This window comes from Sander lucioperca, chromosome 11 (genome assembly GCF_008315115.2).
Source record: "Sander lucioperca isolate FBNREF2018 chromosome 11, SLUC_FBN_1.2, whole genome shotgun sequence".
NCBI lineage: Eukaryota > Metazoa > Chordata > Actinopteri > Perciformes > Percidae > Sander > Sander lucioperca.
The window spans coordinates 6,365,161-6,382,134 of NC_050183.1; the positions used below are offsets into that span (position 1 = coordinate 6,365,161).

Sequence of the window (16,974 nt, forward strand, 5' to 3'; positions counted from 1 at the left end):
TTCTCACACACCGTCCCCCTGCATCCAGGTGAGAATAGACACTGTCCAGTTTACAGACAATGGCATCCTCTGCCCCTCTCCCTTTCTGATAAGCAAATTGGCAGGGCCGGGTCAAGATACTGCTCCACATGAGGCTTCAGACTATTTAATGCGATTTTCTCACATAGCCTACCTTCATAGCTATGGAGGTTAGAGCCACTGGTCTTAGATCATTCATACACTCAATGCAAGATTGTTTCCATAAATCAGGTAACACTTTATAAGAGAAACAATAATTAAAAATACTTGAAAAAATGCTTGCTAACTCAAAAGCACAGCCTTTTAATACTTTTGGAGACAGTCCATCTGGACCTGCTGCTTTGGTAGCTTTCAGTCTCATAAACATACCATATACCTCCTGATTGTTTGTTTGCAGGGTATAGCCTAGTCATCATCCTCTGTGCTCCCAATCATTTCCTTTGTCTCTCTCCTCTTTGTCTTTCATCAGAGAAGTCTATTTTGTCAAATCTATTATAGAAATGATTTAGGTTATTAGCATATTCCCTTGTGCCATTTAACTGGGATCTGTTCCCCTTCCCTTTCCCTGCATACATGCATATGATGATGATATATGATCCACTCATTACCACATTCCTTCCCAGACTTTCTTCATATCATTCTCTTTAAAATAATTTTCTATTTCGCATTTATACCGATATTTCTCTTTATTTATTTCCCTTTTAAGTTCTTTATGGATCTTTTTCAGTGTATTCTTGTCTCCCCTAGCAAAGGATTTCCTTTTGTCATTAATTAGCTTTTTAATTTCATCATTCATCCAGGGTTTACAATTTGCATATACCTAAATACCTAAAATGATATACCCACAGACGGACTCAGTAGGCCTAAGTTCATTTATGTCCTTGGCACTATTTTCAAAAACCGCCCAGTCCGTAGGCCTATTTTCGAACGAGTCTTTCAGTCTCTCAGTCGCGTCTTTTGTCATATTTTTCACCGTGATCGTTTCCTTTTTGTGCCTCTTTACGAGTGGGATATATTTGGGACAGAGCAGGATCAGATTATGGTCCGCCTTGCCCAGACTTGGTAGACTTCTGGACATATACGCATCCTTGACCTTAGTGTAACAGTGGTCGAGGACCGTTTCCCCCCTTGTGTTGCACTTGACATGTTGGTAGTATTATGACCCACTTGACTTTACGATGCAATGGTTAAAATCCCCAGATATCACAACAAACGCGTCAGGTGACGCAGACTCAATCCTGTGCACGGCCGCTTGTATCTCCTCGGCTGCCTCCTTAGACACATTTATAGGTGGCACATAAACTGCCATCACAACTACATGTGGAAATTCACGAGGGATATAATATGGGCGAACACTGACAGTCGGTATCTCAGAGTTTGGGGTACAAGTCTGGTCTTAATGGACATATTATTTGGGTGACAATATTCCTCATTAACATACACCATAAGTCCGCCGCCTCCTTTCTTCCCCGAATCCGCTGTTCTATCCCCTCGAAAAGTTTTAAATCCATCCACCGCTACTAGTTCATCAGTGTGATTTCTGTTGAGCCAAGTTTCGGTAAAGACCATCAAGCTTATTGATCTATATTCGTGGAGAAACAGGGCATTGGGCAAGTTTTTAGAATTGTGTGCATAGTTTAATTTTGTGTGTGTATACAATGGGGAAAAACTGTAATACAGTATTTCTTCTGAGAGATGTTACATCGGGCACCCAGTTCGTAATACTGCAAACATATACATATGGACCATAGGCGCAATTACCATTGTGTTTCCTACTTCGGTGATAACAGACATTTATTTAAATAATATCTTCGAGATTACAGCTTTAATGTTGACTTTTCACCAGTGGTATTTAGTTTTTTCCTAGCATATGGCTCAATGCAACTAATTTGTTAGTCTACACTTTTGTAAATCTTGTTTCTTTGTTACTGTACTAATTTTTCTTCAAAACACACATGATTTAACTCCTGTTCATGGTTGGTGGTATGTAATTGTTTTCCAATTTGTACTCAGCATGTTTATTTTTAATATTATTTTCATAGTTTGATCATTGCTATTAGTAAAAACTTCAAAGACTAAGCACTGTCTTCAACCTTCACTGGAAATGTTTAGCTTATTGCATTAATATGTTTTTTTTTTTAAAGTGTAGCAGACCTTTCAGGTCTTCCTCAATATTCAAACAAGGAGTGAATTTTTCTAATGGAATGAATGTATTTTATATTATGAAATTAAGATTTCTCAAGCCTGGTATGTTGAACACAAAACCAACAGTTCAAACCATAGAGGTAAAATTGGGATTTACAATTCAGTTTACAGTGAATTAAATTAAATGTATTCCAATTTATGTTATATTAAATTGTTTCTGCCATTCACATGTATTGTAATTACAATTCTCAAAAGGCGAAAATGATTTTGTGACATTTCATGATTTCAGTGAGCTTTTTAGCATCTTCCTCTAACAGTGATGCTGCATTTACTCTTGACAAAAAACAACTGTAATACTGCTTTGTGGCCACCAGATGTTGACTGCTCAACACCATGCAAGTCAGTATCTAGATCTTAAAGATGGGTCCAGACCAGTGTTTGTTGTTGTTTGACCACAACACACAATGAAGGTTGACATCAAAGACCCATGATAGGAAGGGAAGTTGTTTCCCTAAATGTTTAAAGCTTCACTAATCATTATTTTCTTCAATGAATAAAGTGGCTGTGTGTAATGTAAAAGGGCTGGTGATGCAGTAGTGTAAGTAGGCAATTGTTTCCTTGTATGTAAGCCATTTTACACATCAAAGTCTGTTTACAGGTCTTACGGAGTACTACTTCATGTGAAAAAAGTTTAAAAAGCCTTTTTTGGCTCCAGAGGTAGCTGCATGAAATCTAATAAAGTACCACTAGTGATCACTAGCATCACTTGGAGCTGAAGACTAGAAGAAAATGTAAACAATCTGGAGGTGTGGCGTTAGACAGAAGTCAGGTTACCAGATAGGGGAAGCGGGTAATTTAGGCTCCCAAATACTCCATCCTGCAAATATGGACAGGCAGTTATCCTTGGCACTGTATTGTGTCAATTTGCAGGTTAATTCCCATATTACCCAAAGACATTGAATGTGCCCTCACTGCCCAGAAGCAATCCCCACCCAAGTCTCGGTCATGGTTACACAAATACACATAGATAAATCTGAACACTAAATCAAACCCACAACACTAAAACCCAGGTAACATAAATGCACACCCAAAACAATAACAGAACATCATTAAAACATACTTCGACGAAGACAAGAACCGTTCAAAACAAAGTCCCATGTGCCTTTGCAGTGCTTCAGTGCACAGCACAACGGCCGTTACAGTATTGTACACACAACTACGCTAAAGTTAAAGCATACAAACCCACGTGTATTCCCTGTATTACCCTACTGCTTTTGTCGCTATGACCACCTTCTGTGGCTGCTCTCTGTGTTCTTCTTTTTTGGTTTGGTTGTCATGGTAATCAAAGGCAGTGTCGGGAAAGCGGAATAGGTGCTTTGGGAGTGGACTAAAAAACTAATCAGGCTACATAAAATATATTGATGACAATGTTGTAAATTATATTTGTCAATACTGAGCCTGCTACATGTGGAGAGTGACCTCAGAAAAAGTCAAAGCAGAAGAAATAATTGATGCTTACGATGTCAAAAAGAAGCTGCGCATATTGCTACATTAAGGCAAGACTTGGTTAGTTTTTTAAATGACAGTAATGTATTGATATGCCACGTGTCTTTGTAATGTATTTTATTGTGTAACCTCTCAGTGAAATATTTTTTATTGTGAAGGGTAAAGCAGAAGTGTTGAATTCTGACATCATGTGGTGCCATTGACTGTGTAATGTTATTTGATTAGGCTTCCCAGCACATACTTGTTTTATGGTGAACTTCAGACATTCTTTGACTCTGTATGTAAAGTATTAAAAAACAAAAAAGCTTTAAAGACTTATCATCTCCTGAGGAGCACTATAGACAACATTGCCACATGATTTAAAGGTGCTGTAGGTAGGATTGCGAAGAGCCAGGACTAAAGCCTGGTTCACACGGCAGGATAATTAGGCTGATTTTAGCCCCGATTCACCCCTTCCGACAATCTTAAAGATGCTCAGATTATCGTAAAATAATCTGATCAGATATTCCTGCCGTGTGTGGTGTGTTAAGACTGCTCTCGTCTGCTCGGAAGGATGTCGGGACCGCTCCGATCTCAAATCGGGGATATCCAACATGTTGGATTGTTTTGGCCCGATTTCTCCTCGTGTGTGGTGTCCCCCGGGGACAAACGAGCATGCAGCCTGTGGACTGTGGCGTGTAGCCAATCAGAAAGCGAGGTGACGAGGCGGCGAGGAAAGCACCGGGAAACAAAATCAAAACAGCCGGCGGCATGGCGCACCAGAAAGTCCGGTGGACGTCGGAGATAAGTATAGCAAGTATAGTCCATGCATCGCCTTTTCTTTTGATAATGTTTTTTTTTCGGTTAAAAACAAACTACAAACTATCGCCACTGCATCCTCTTCGTCCGCCATGATTGTTTACTCTGAAGTCACGTTTGATCTCAAGGGATTTTGCGAGATTTCCCGTCTGACCTGGGAATGCTCGGGAGTCAAATCGGTTCGTGTGTGATGTGTTGATTTTGCCGTGTGCTGTGCACCACACACTGTACGATCAAAACTGTTAGACCCGTGATTTTTTATTGCCGTGTGTGGGGTCTCTCAGGATTGGAAAATCGGCCGACAATTTTAAAATCGTCCTGTGTGAACCAGGCTTTAGCCAAAAAACTTCACCTTTAAAGAAGTGCATACCTAGAAGAAGTCTGAAGTCTGATCACACCATAATCAGTGAAGTAAGAGCAGGTGTTTCAATTACTCATCAAAGGCTGAACTAATGTGATATTATTGGTTGGAGGTGTGGCAAAAAGCACATAATAATTCAAAGTTTAAACCCACGAACAGCAGTACAGCAGTATATTCATGAGCACAAAGGCAAATATAGAAGTGTCTAAAGATGAAGTCTCTGTAATACTCACTGTCCACTCTTACAGACTAAGATTTCTAAATGTGTTCATGACTGGTACATGAGGGCTCACTGTGAAATTAGCAAGGCCTTGAGGGCTTTTCTCACACATTTTTTTGATTGCTTTATGCACATTTTTCCACAGGTTTTAGAACGCTACATACTTTGAGTTATTACTATACCCACACTTCATAGTATTTAAAAGTTTAAAAAAAAAAGTAAAAGCCAACAGGGCTGGCTCTGCTTATCAGTTTAAAAAAGAAACACACGCACACACACACACACACACACACGCACACACGCACACACGCACACACGCACACACGCACACACGCACACACACACACACACACACACACACACACACACACACACACACACACACACACACATACACACACACAAACTTGTGGTTGAGAATACACACAAAGTTTGAAGTCTTATTTTCAGAGTAAGGGCGTTTTCAACAGTCATGGGTGTTGTTAACACCTCAGGTTGCAGTAGCCTGTTGTGAATTGAATTGTTTTTTCTTTTCACCATTTATTTACAATAACAGGCTCGCCACAGTATCATTTAATTTAGATAAAGGAACATCTATCCTATATCAAAAAATCTTACAACTTGGTTTATTGATGCACGTCTGTTTTTTCACATCTCAGGACTAAAAAGGAGAAGTTGTGTTAGAAATTAGATACTTTGGTTTAAGGGGAAGGCCCATGAGTGTTCCTTACTGTTACACAATGTAGGTCAGTTATATTACCTCTGTATTGTTTCTGTATTTACATGTGCTCTCCTTTCTTGCTCTTGAACAGAGAAACCATGCAAACTGGAGAACTGTTTGTGATGGATATACTGTAAATGGAAGATGACAGATAGAACCCACTTGCAATTTTTCGTATGGGCATGAAAAAAACTATATTTTTTTCTTAGAAAAACATTTGGGGGGGATTGGCATGGTTATAGTTCTATTTTCTCAAAGGTTTATTTTGTCCTTTTTTCAGACCCCACTAGCATGCTTTTGAAGCATTTGATAAATGAAAATTATAGTGCAGCAATACAATTAGAGCCTACTTTGCTGAAAGATTGAAATATATAATCATAAGTCTTTGAAAACTCCACTCTGAAGGACAAATGGGTTCAGCCACGAGTTTTGGTTTTGCTCATATTTGAAAAGTGGTTTCTTGATTTTAGCGTCTGGCATCACTTTAGTGTTTGCAAGATGCCTCAAATGTTAGTTCTCAGTATATTATGTGTTAATGGTTGACTTGAAAGTGGGTGGTCATGGTCTCAGTGCCACTGCCTGTCTTATTGCATGTGGTTATGGTCTGATGGTGCATGGTTGGAGGTTTGCTAAAGTCTAGTGTGCCATGCATGGTGATAATAAGTGCATGGAGTGACTGTAGCCTGTCAATCCAAACCAACAACCACAGCTGTGTAATACGTATGAAACCTTATATCTGCAGGGAGGGGCGCTGCAGGGAGGGGTTCCTGTTTTTCTCTTGTTCTCTTGAAATATTGAGAAGAAAAAAAAATCTAATTGGAGGCTTTTGTAAAAACGTGTCTCGAGTTTTGCTCTTGTAAGTGCAAGTGGAATTCTTGCCACATATCATATTGCAAAACATTTACAACTTTCTCAGTGTGGCACAAGTGTTGAAAGAGCCTTTCCCGTATAAGTTATCATAGGGAAACTTGAGCAATATGATTTAATGTGATGTTGTAAAATGTGCGTGATGTCCTGGGAAAACGTGATGATCTTGATGCACCAGAAAAGTGGTGGAGAATTGTTAAATATCAGAGTCAATTAGATTTTGTCAAATAGATAGAAGATATTTGTAGAGCAATTATGACTTCTTCTGAGACTGTGAAATTGTATAATTGTAGGTGAGTGTGAAATTCTCACTGTTTTTCTCTTTTCAAGGTGATGGAACAGAAGTGACGACAATCTCTCTGTTGCATATTTCTGTTTGCGTGTGTGTGTGGTGTTTTGGGTGTGGTGTGTGACTTTGGCATACTTCCCCTTAAAAATTCTGTAGTCAGCGACACCTTCTCACTCACTCAGCATCACCACCAGCAGCCAGAGTAAGTATTCTCCACTGCACAGCATTCACATCACTCTACAGCTATAATAATTACATGTGATGGATTTTATCCACATATAATAGGATACAATTAAAATGCAATTTCAAATGAGTAAGTTTTCGAACAGATTTCATAATTCCTACCTAACTATTGGGAAACAGCATAAAGTTATCGAAAGTTTAAACAAAAAAAAATTCTTTGATTTTAGATAAAACAATATGAACCTTGAAATAAAGCTTCATGTTTCTTTAGTCGTTTTTGATTAATTTATTTTGATTGATGTCACTGAAGAGAGTTTTAGGAGAAAAAAGAAAAAGAAAAACTGATGTTTTTGCTATTTTGTAATTATTAATTCATTATTAGTTAGTAGTGCAGTAATTCAGACAGCATTGTTGCATGGAAATTTTAAGTAAGCATTTTCCAGCATTCTTGTACGAAAACAATGTGTGTATTTCCTTCATGTGGAGATTTAAATGCCCTCTGCAGCTGCTCACTCATCCTGTGTTAACCACAGCTAGGTGGAGTGTCGTGGCACATGAGATAGGTATTTAAATGATGCCTTTTAAATTGATTGAAGCACTTTAATGAGGAAACACACAGTACAGTCATTAGAGCGAGAGGAATTGTATTTTATTTTCACACAGATGCCGTATTGAAATTTCTTCTTCTTATGTCTTCTCAGTTGTGTGTTGGGTAGAAGCAGAGCTCCAGTGGTTAGAGTGTGATGATAGCCTGTTTGATCACAGGAGTTCCACACTAATTCCCGTGCAGCTCGTACCAGCTCGGTTCCGCCTGTTCCCACCCACAGCCTTGATCTTGACCAGCCCAGCTGTTGCTATGAATGTCTTTTCATCCCTCACCTCCTCCTCATCCTGCCCACACTTGTACCACATACCCAGTTACCCCAGCAACATCACCATATCAAACGGCACCACTGCAGCCAACGAGATCAACCATGTGATCCTGCGGCATTACAACCACACCGGCCGCCTGCAGAACAGGACCATCTCAAACACCCAGAACCACATCAGTGCCCCCATGGCCGTCTTCCTCTTCTTCAGTATTTTCATCATTCTGGAGAATCTCCTGGTGCTGGTGGCTGTCATCTCCCGCATCCGCCACAGTCAGCGCTGGGTTTACGTCTGCATTGCCAACATCACACTCAGTGACCTCCTCACCGGCACTGCCTACCTGGTAAACATCTGTATGTCTGGCAGCCAGACGTTTCGCCTCACCCCTGCTCTGTGGCTCTTCAGAGAAGGGATGCTGTTTGTGGCCCTGGCAGCATCCATATTCAGTTTGTTGCTGATTGCTGTGGAGCGTTACACCACCATGATGAAGCCACTGCCCCAGAAGTCAGCCAGGAAGACCTACTATAGGATCTATGGCTTGGTAGCACTCTGCTGGGTTTTGGCGCTGGTGATTGGCTTTCTCCCCTTGCTGGGCTGGAACTGTGTGTGCAGCCTGGACGGATGTTCCACCCTCCTTCCTCTCTACTCCAAGACCTACATCTTTTTCTCTCTCGTCATCTTCTTCCTCATCCTCCTGGCTATTGGTGTGCTCTATGGTGCCATCTACTGCCACGTGCACAAGAGTGCACAGCTGGGCCCAAAGCGCAGTCGCAAACGCTCTTTGGATCTGCTTAAAACTGTGATCACCATTGTTGGGGTCTTTTTGCTCTGCTGGGGACCACTGTTCCTGCTGTTACTAGTGGATTTCTTCTGTGCCTCCCGTCAGTGTGCACTGCTGTTCAGCGCTGACTTTTGCATCTCCCTGGCTGTCCTCAACTCCGGCCTGAACCCCATCATCTACGCCCTGGGCAGCAGTGAATTGAGGAAGGCTATTGCTGAGCTGCTGTGCTGCTGTTGCCTGAAGGCCGGCCTCTGTCACCCAGACAAATTCACATCCAAGGAGACCAGCAGCACCTCAGAGAGCAGGAGGGACAGTCTGAGGAACAGTTTTAACAAGGTCAGGAACCTGAGCGTGGCCTCCCCACCATCAACTCCTAACAAGCCTCGCAGGGCACCCCGAAAATATAGGCTGAGCTCCACCACCAGCTGCCTGTCAGTTTCAAGTGGTTAAACCACAACGTGGTCCCCTCCCAAGCAAACAAGACCTGTGTGCACTGATACACATCTAACCGTTTCCTCTGAGTTTTGGTTTGAATGTGCTTTGCCTGCAGGTACTTGCACTGATGATTACACACTGTCAGAAAACCTGTTAAATAATAATAATAAGTTTTTTGCATTACCAGACAGTCCTTTTTGCAATGCATTTGACACACTTTATTGATATATTGTTGCACTGTACCTGTTGCTATTACCCAGGAAAAAAATGTATATTTTTTATAGATATGAAGTCAGATTATGTACCACAAGTATTATCTACATAAAAGTTAACATGAATGGGTATAATTTGCAGAATAGAAAAATATGTATATACGTGTATTGCATTGTTTTGTAACATTTTGTGTAAGCCGGATGTTTTACTGTATGATAAAAATATAAATAAAGTTTATTTTGCTTTATACATGAGTGCATGCTGTTTTCAGTATACTCCCTCTGCTTTCCTCTGGAGGGAGACGCATCATCAAAGCATTTACTGGCTCCTGCAGATGAATCAGATGATACAAAATGCTTCCGATTTTCATTTCATTATAGTAACCTCAACACAAATTCTTTATGGTTTTCTAAATTCACCACATCTATATTTTGTACATCCCACCACATTAAAATGGCATAATTTTATCTCTGCCAAAAAAAGAAGATCTTTGTTCACACATCAGTTTCAGCATGCTTGCAAAATTCTCATGTGACTGTACATGAAAGAAAATATTTTGTAATTCAGCTTTAAGGCTCGTCTTCTTTGTTAGACCTGACAAACTTCAAAAGGCCTTTTTGCAGGCTGCTTCCCCCTCCCTGCTTTTCTGACAGGATGACTGATTGAAGTTCAGTGCAGAGAAGGTGAGGGCTGTGAATGCAGCCCCAAGGGCACACACGGCAAGGGCTAATTGATAAATGCATTATGACTGCCTGGCTGGGTAGATAGATAAGGTTTAGCGGATAGTATTCACTCGTAAATTTTACAGGCTATTGTACTGCACTGTCCTGTTCTGTACTATATACTGGAACAACTGGTTTTGTCTTGACATGTAAAAGTATTTCACAAAGCAAAACCAACGGTCTGCAAAGGCAGAATATGCAAAGTGTGCTCTCTGGCAGTTTCACTATTTCATGAAACTACAATAGATCATAGCCACAAGGTGCAGTCTGTAAGAAGTCAATACTGTATTGTTCCCACTTTCAGTACTTTACTTTCTAAAGTATCTATTTTTACACTTGAGCCCAGTTCTCACATCATATCTTACTGTAAAGGAATGACCATTTACATCCTATAGCCCTATTTCTCTTCTCTAACATTACTGTAAATACCCATGACTAATTATAGTAAGCAACAAGTTATTATTTATTAAGCTTTTACTCAAAATCTCACTTAATTTGTTGCAGGGTGGTGTTGTTTGATCAGATTTGATTAACATCTGCAAACAACCCACCAACTGTCATCAGTTTCAAATGTTGCTGAATTCTGATTGGGGCTCAGGAGTACGTGACATCACCTTTTTCTAACCACTGTGTGTGTGTGTGTGTGTGTGTGTGTGTGTGTGTGTGTGTGTGTGCATGTTTCTTTTTTAAACTGATAAGCGGAGCCAGCCCTGTTGGCTTTTACTGTAGTGGCTCCAAACAATATTGTGCTTGTGCCCTCAATTCAGTCCAGGAATTTTATTGTTTGTCAAATGGTATGCACCAAACTACTCCTATCACTATCTTTTATATTTTTTTTATCCATTTCAGAGTTGCAGGGTTCTGAAAGCGATCCAAGAATGCACTTGGTGAGAGAAGCATGCAGACAGGTCGCCAGTGTGTGTGTGTGTGTGTGTGTGTGTGTGTGTGTGTGTGTGTGTGTGAGTCATGTTCACAAAGACATGATGACAATAAAAGAGAGAGGGCAATATGGTGAAAACATCTTTAAAGGTGCAATATGTAATACTGACAGCTAGTGTTTAAAATAGTTACTGCAGTACAAATTCAAAATACTGGAGAGAGTTGTCTCCCCCACCCCTCCTTCCCAGACTCGAATTTCACGGAGGTTGTCAGGCTGAGACCGCAGCATCCACAACAATGTTGCTAGACGCTTGTCTCACAGAGCCAGACATACCTTCACAGCACAGCGGAGTAGCTAACGTTAGATGCTAGCTCTATTGACAGTCATAAAAGCCCGTGCTCATGCGGAGCTCTGTACCCAACTGACAGACACACTTTTTTGGCTTAGAATTACAGTAGGAACCGCTAAAAATAACACTACCTTGCCATCCTCTCCACTGACTGAACACACATTATTGGCTTAGAATTATGGCAACAATCGCTTCAGGTTTACAGCCTCCCTCTCTTGGCTTAAAATAACTCACCGTTGTCGGCTATGGCCGCTGAACAGGCTACACATTGTAAACAGCCATGGCCAGCTTGCCTGGTCCTCCGGTAACGTTAGCAGTTAGCAGGGTTAGCATGGCGGTGTTAGCCAGGACCAGTCGGGATCCCTTTACTGGCTGTGTCTCAGTTGTTTTTGTAACACTTGCACTTACATGAATGTTGAAATGACATAAAATGCCCGTCCCTTGTAGCCCTGATAAATTAGCCTGAAGCTAATGCTTACCTGTTCAGGAGGAAATTAGCCAACTCTGCGTCCTTTTGGGCTCTAAGATGTCTCCATCTTTTCAATGCATCTCCATTATTTACCCGGGGTTTGTAATGTCTCTGGTCACGCAACTAGAGACATTTACAGGTATATCTGGCAACCCGGCCTGGCTGTCAAACTGGGCAGTTGATAACAACACACAGGCCAAAACACGAATAGAAATTCCGTCACGGAACGGAAATTTCAAAAGGAGAATATACTGGCTTTAGCATTGTTGTCAGAAAAGATAGTATTTCAACTTAGTGTGTTTCCTTAATATCTGATGACGCATTGGGGTCATTTTTGGATTTATTACAGTAAATATATTACATATTGGACCTTTAATCCTTCTTTTCTCAGCCAGAACTTATTTGCAGAATATTGTTGTAAATGCCTTCAAATGTCCCTGTAGACTGCAGTGCTGAAGACCCATCCCCTCTTTAATTTAGCCTCTGTTTCATTAGCATCCCTAGGAAGGGTATTTTCTCATGGAGTTTTTCTTAAAAACCTCAAACATGATACAGGGATTTTCTGTCCATTGTCAATTCTACTGTGGTAGTATAGCATACTGTAATTTTCAGCACTTTGTCAATTTTAAGAAAGATAAAACAGCTAAATATCTTATTAAACAGCATATGTCAGTTTAAGCAACATGCTTTCAATGTCTCCTATCTTTGTAAACATAAATATAGACAGAAAACCCTGATGACACATTTCCAGAAATTACACTGGAGCAATAAAAGTGCAGAACAGAAACTTATCTGGAAAATAAATGGGACTTCAGTTATAACATACTACTATATGTTCATGCAAGCATGAACAATAAAAATCAATTTGTTCAGCAGTTACAAAAATATGGAACTTGATCCTGTTGATGCAAACATATCAAAAACTAAGATAACAAACAAAAAAAAGTCATCCTAACCCTAAAAAACTATTCACTATGTTATTGTTTGAGATGTTGCACAATCCTGGCAGCCTATCACGCAGGCATTTCTGTTTGTGACGTGAGCTGCACGGGCTCGTCAGCAATGACTGGAGGAAGGAAATGAGGCGTTGTGGTGAGAAAGGAAGAATTTTGCTTTTATCCTTTTTATCTGAAACGCCCGCCAACAAAGCGGCTGAGGGGATTGTGCAAAGCACACATTCAAATATACATACACACACACACACACACACACACACACACACACACACACACACACACACACTCTAAATCCTCCTCAAAAACCTTTCCTGTTTTTTTAGTGGCTGTGGGTGCAAACAAGTCATTGCTGGTTGTGTGTGTGTGTGTGTGTGTGTGTGTGTGTGTGTGTGTGTGTGTGTGTGTGTGTATGTGCTTGAATTCCCCTCTCGTGAATTCCTGCATCTTTACGGTTACAGTAAGAGTAGGGAATAAGCCTCTCTCATCCTTGGTCCTGGCACAGCTCCAGGTCCGGTGCCTGATGAAAAAGCAACAGCAAATTCCAGGCTTTATTAGCTTCAGCCTCAGAGTCATTCGTTGTATCATATTTGACATGTCAGGGGCTGATCAGCAATCCACGCTGCTCCCTCTCTCTCTCTCTCTCTCTCCTCCTCCCCTCTACAACAACAAGGCCTTCTCTCTGCTCTAAATGAGGTACGATGGGTTAATGATGGTTGCGTGCAGACGTGGCTATGCCCTCAACAATTACCTCGCTGACTCTGCCTCCAGGTGTTCAGCAGACAGCTAATGATGTACTGTCTGAGGAGAGGGGAAGGCAGCGGGTGAGGCACAGAGAAGCTACACGAGAGGAGAGAGTGTGCTGAGCTGCAATCAGCACTGCGACAACTCAGTGGCACAAAAACTGAATGTAACAGCCTGGACAAAAGAAAAACTCAAAAATATTAAAATCTCTTGTCCACCATCATGGATAAGAAATGTGTTTGTTCTCTGTTTGTTAAAAACTGTAATCACCCATTTGTTAAAGGGAAATTCCACCTTTTTATATCCTGATTCTAATTTTTGTAATGTTGGCCATCATTCTCATAAGTTATAATAATATTTTACTAGCTTAATTGCTGAGATATGGGACTGACAGCTTTACAGTAGACTCCACGTGGCATCTCTGAAAGACACAGCAATCCATTTAAAGGGATAATCCACCCAAAACCTCTCATGAGTATCAAACACAACCCATGTAGACTTGAAGAGGTGGTTTGTAGCTCTTTCAGGGCGGAGTTCAACACGTCTTTATGGCATTTACAGTATAAAGTGACCGGTTACTTGTAGAAAAAACACAGATAAAGATGTCTATAGAAACATCTCTTAAACGTTGTCCTGCAGCATAATCTACTTCTACTAAATGCACAGCTTCTGGTTTTAATACTCATACACAACCTTCTTAATCAAGTGTGTGGGTTGGTTTGCACACATTCGAGTGGATGCAAAATGTGACACAATGCACAATATGCTTTGACATCGTGCATTTGTGGGATATTACATTATTATATTATATTATAATGTCCATCTCTGGGCCACAAAAAAATAACTTAAGCCACCTTCCCTAAACTGTGGTCATACTAGTTTTGCCTAAAGCTGGAAAAAGCAACATACTGTAGGCTGCAACAAAGGTGAGGTTGAATTAAACATGGCATTTGACAAAAAAATCTCCCACACACTCGTAATAAAAGGCCATTGCATCAGCTCTAGAAAGAGTTTGTTTTGGATTTACAACATGATGATTCATTGAGAGAGAATGATAGAACTGATCACATGACAACCAGGCCCAGTCTTTAACCTCACTCTAGCTCTGTTCTAAGGATACATTAAAATATGGATGAGGCACAATTTTACTTAAAGATAAGTCTATTGGCAAAGTATAGGTCACTCAATGTGAAATCAACTATACTCAGATTACAGAAAAAAAACCTGTAAGGTATTTTGTTTTGGACACAAAAGTTTCCAACATTGTGCTTATGGCAACAGCACAGCCGAAGCTGCAGAAAATTATCCTTCAGCTCCAGAAATGTGACTTAAGTGTCCACAGGCCAGAAATGTAATGACACTTTTTGACTCCTCACTGCAGACAGTAGCCAAAGAGACTGTATGACTGCACAGCAATGGATTTATTGTAATGAAAATATTATCTTTGTCATGATCATTCATTTGTCATAATTTTAGAGAAAACTCAATGGAGCTTTGTTTGAGTGTGTTTACGTGAACATGTGTTGTTTTATGTGTGTATACCTAACCATATGTCAGCGTATGTATGCATGTGTGCATGTGCTCGTGCACCTGTGTACTCATCTAGTAAACGTGTTCCCACGGTGATATGAAGCAGATACTAACAGCCAGGTGTCCGCTGGGTCAGCAGTCGTTATCTGGTCTTTCTCATTCACACACACACACACACACACACACACACACACACACACACACACACACACACACACACACACACACACACACAGGATGATTTCATAAACTGGCAGCGTCAGAAAACTCTTTCTTTATTTAACCCAGCGGACTTGCTCCCGGTGAAAAACTCCCCAAGAAAATATCCAGTTTATTTGGCTAACTTACAGCGTCCCATTCCACTTTCAGACATCAATAATGGCTGTGCAAATATCCAGTGTTGTGGTTAATTATACCCAATCAATCAATCAATCAATGCATTTTCTTGTGAGCTGCCATCAAAGAGAACAAAATACCAGGAAGGGCATTAACTCGCTGCATGTCAAAACGAACAAATCAAACATTTGAATACAAGACCCTTTTCTTCTGTGTCTGTTTCTGTTGACTGCACCTGGCTGGGAAATCTGGTCCGAGGAACGACAACGTTTTCTTCTTCTCTGGTGCCAGTGGATCTACTTTAGGATTTATGTACTTTTTGTTCATAGTCAGTCAAGTTATGCATGTCTCTATAGTTGAGCATAAACACATACCAAACATCTCTGTTATTCCTAACACACACAAATTCTGTTCAGTTGTTTCTTAATTAAAAGGGAATGCACCACCATGTCATCTTTTTTGTATCTATTCTAACAGAAGAATAGCTCAGAAGAACACAGAAGAGCCTGTTCTGGAGAGATGTACATGTGGAGGAGGAATCTTCACCATCTTTGGACCCAGCTGTTTCCTCTTTATCAGATCCTAGATAGTTGGACAGCGGAAACAAAGGCCAGTTGAGTTTTAAAATGATGGAGGCAGACACACTATAAACACAAATTCTGTTATTAAGCATGTTTAAAAAAAACAAAAAAAAAAACATGTTCCAACATGATGAAAAATTGCTACAAGCACACACAAAAGTGTGTTTTCATTCCTCTTTCATTGTGAGTGTAGGAGACAATTACCAAAGACAACAAGGGCTGGATGTCAGCCATATGCAGTGACTTTGCTCTTAACCTTGGAAATGTATGTGAGCAAGTTTTTTCTCTTTTCTTTCTCTTTCTAAATCCTCTCTCTCATTCTTGCTGTGCTTTGGCTGAGCACCGTGACCACTTAACTAATTGTGTTATGAAAGATGTTCCAAGGGTGATGATTCGGCTTCAGTTTCCACTAGTTTCTTAAGCAGGTTTTCTTAGAAAACTGCAGGGGACTCGTTTAGAAACAAGACTAAGACTCTACAGTTGTGCTCTGTGAGATTGTACTTAGGCACAGCAGTGTTCTGGGCTAAATGCTAACATACACACAATGACACTGTGTTTGTTCGAAATCACTACACACAGGCCTGAAATACACATACACATGATCTGGTCCTATACATGCACAAATGGAGAAATGTCCAAGTGAGTGGGCTAGTGCTGGACCAGTGACCCTCCGGTTCCCAACCCAACTCCCTATGGACTGAACTATTGCCACCCCTAAAGTTGTTTACCATCTAAGTGCGATTAGTGCAATGGCAATTCATCCAATGGTTGTTAAGATATTTCAAAGCCACAAAAATGGTGCTATAGAGAACAATTCTGCAAAAAAAGTCAGTGGGCTTCATCCTCTGGAGATCATGAATGTCTGTACAAAATGGCAATACATCTAGTAGTTTCATTTTTCTTCTAATTATTCTTTGGGCATTTCGGTTTTTTGTACGGTTTTAAAAATAATAACGAGATATAAAACGTTATTTATTGAGCTTTAGAGGTGCCGGAAAGCAGA

General features: G+C 40.5%; 1 protein-coding gene across 1 annotated transcript; it reads left to right on the plus strand.

The window, feature by feature from the left end:
• The first annotated feature begins 7,024 nt into the window (after positions 1-7,024).
• On the plus strand, positions 7,025-9,654 carry s1pr4 (sphingosine-1-phosphate receptor 4). Its single transcript, XM_031307478.2, has 2 exons — positions 7,025-7,127; positions 7,810-9,654. The coding sequence occupies exon 2, from the start codon at positions 7,965-7,967 to the stop codon at positions 9,207-9,209; it is 1,245 nt and encodes a 414-aa protein (XP_031163338.1). The 5' UTR covers positions 7,025-7,127; positions 7,810-7,964; the 3' UTR covers positions 9,210-9,654.
• Positions 9,655-16,974: the final 7,320 nt, after the last annotated feature.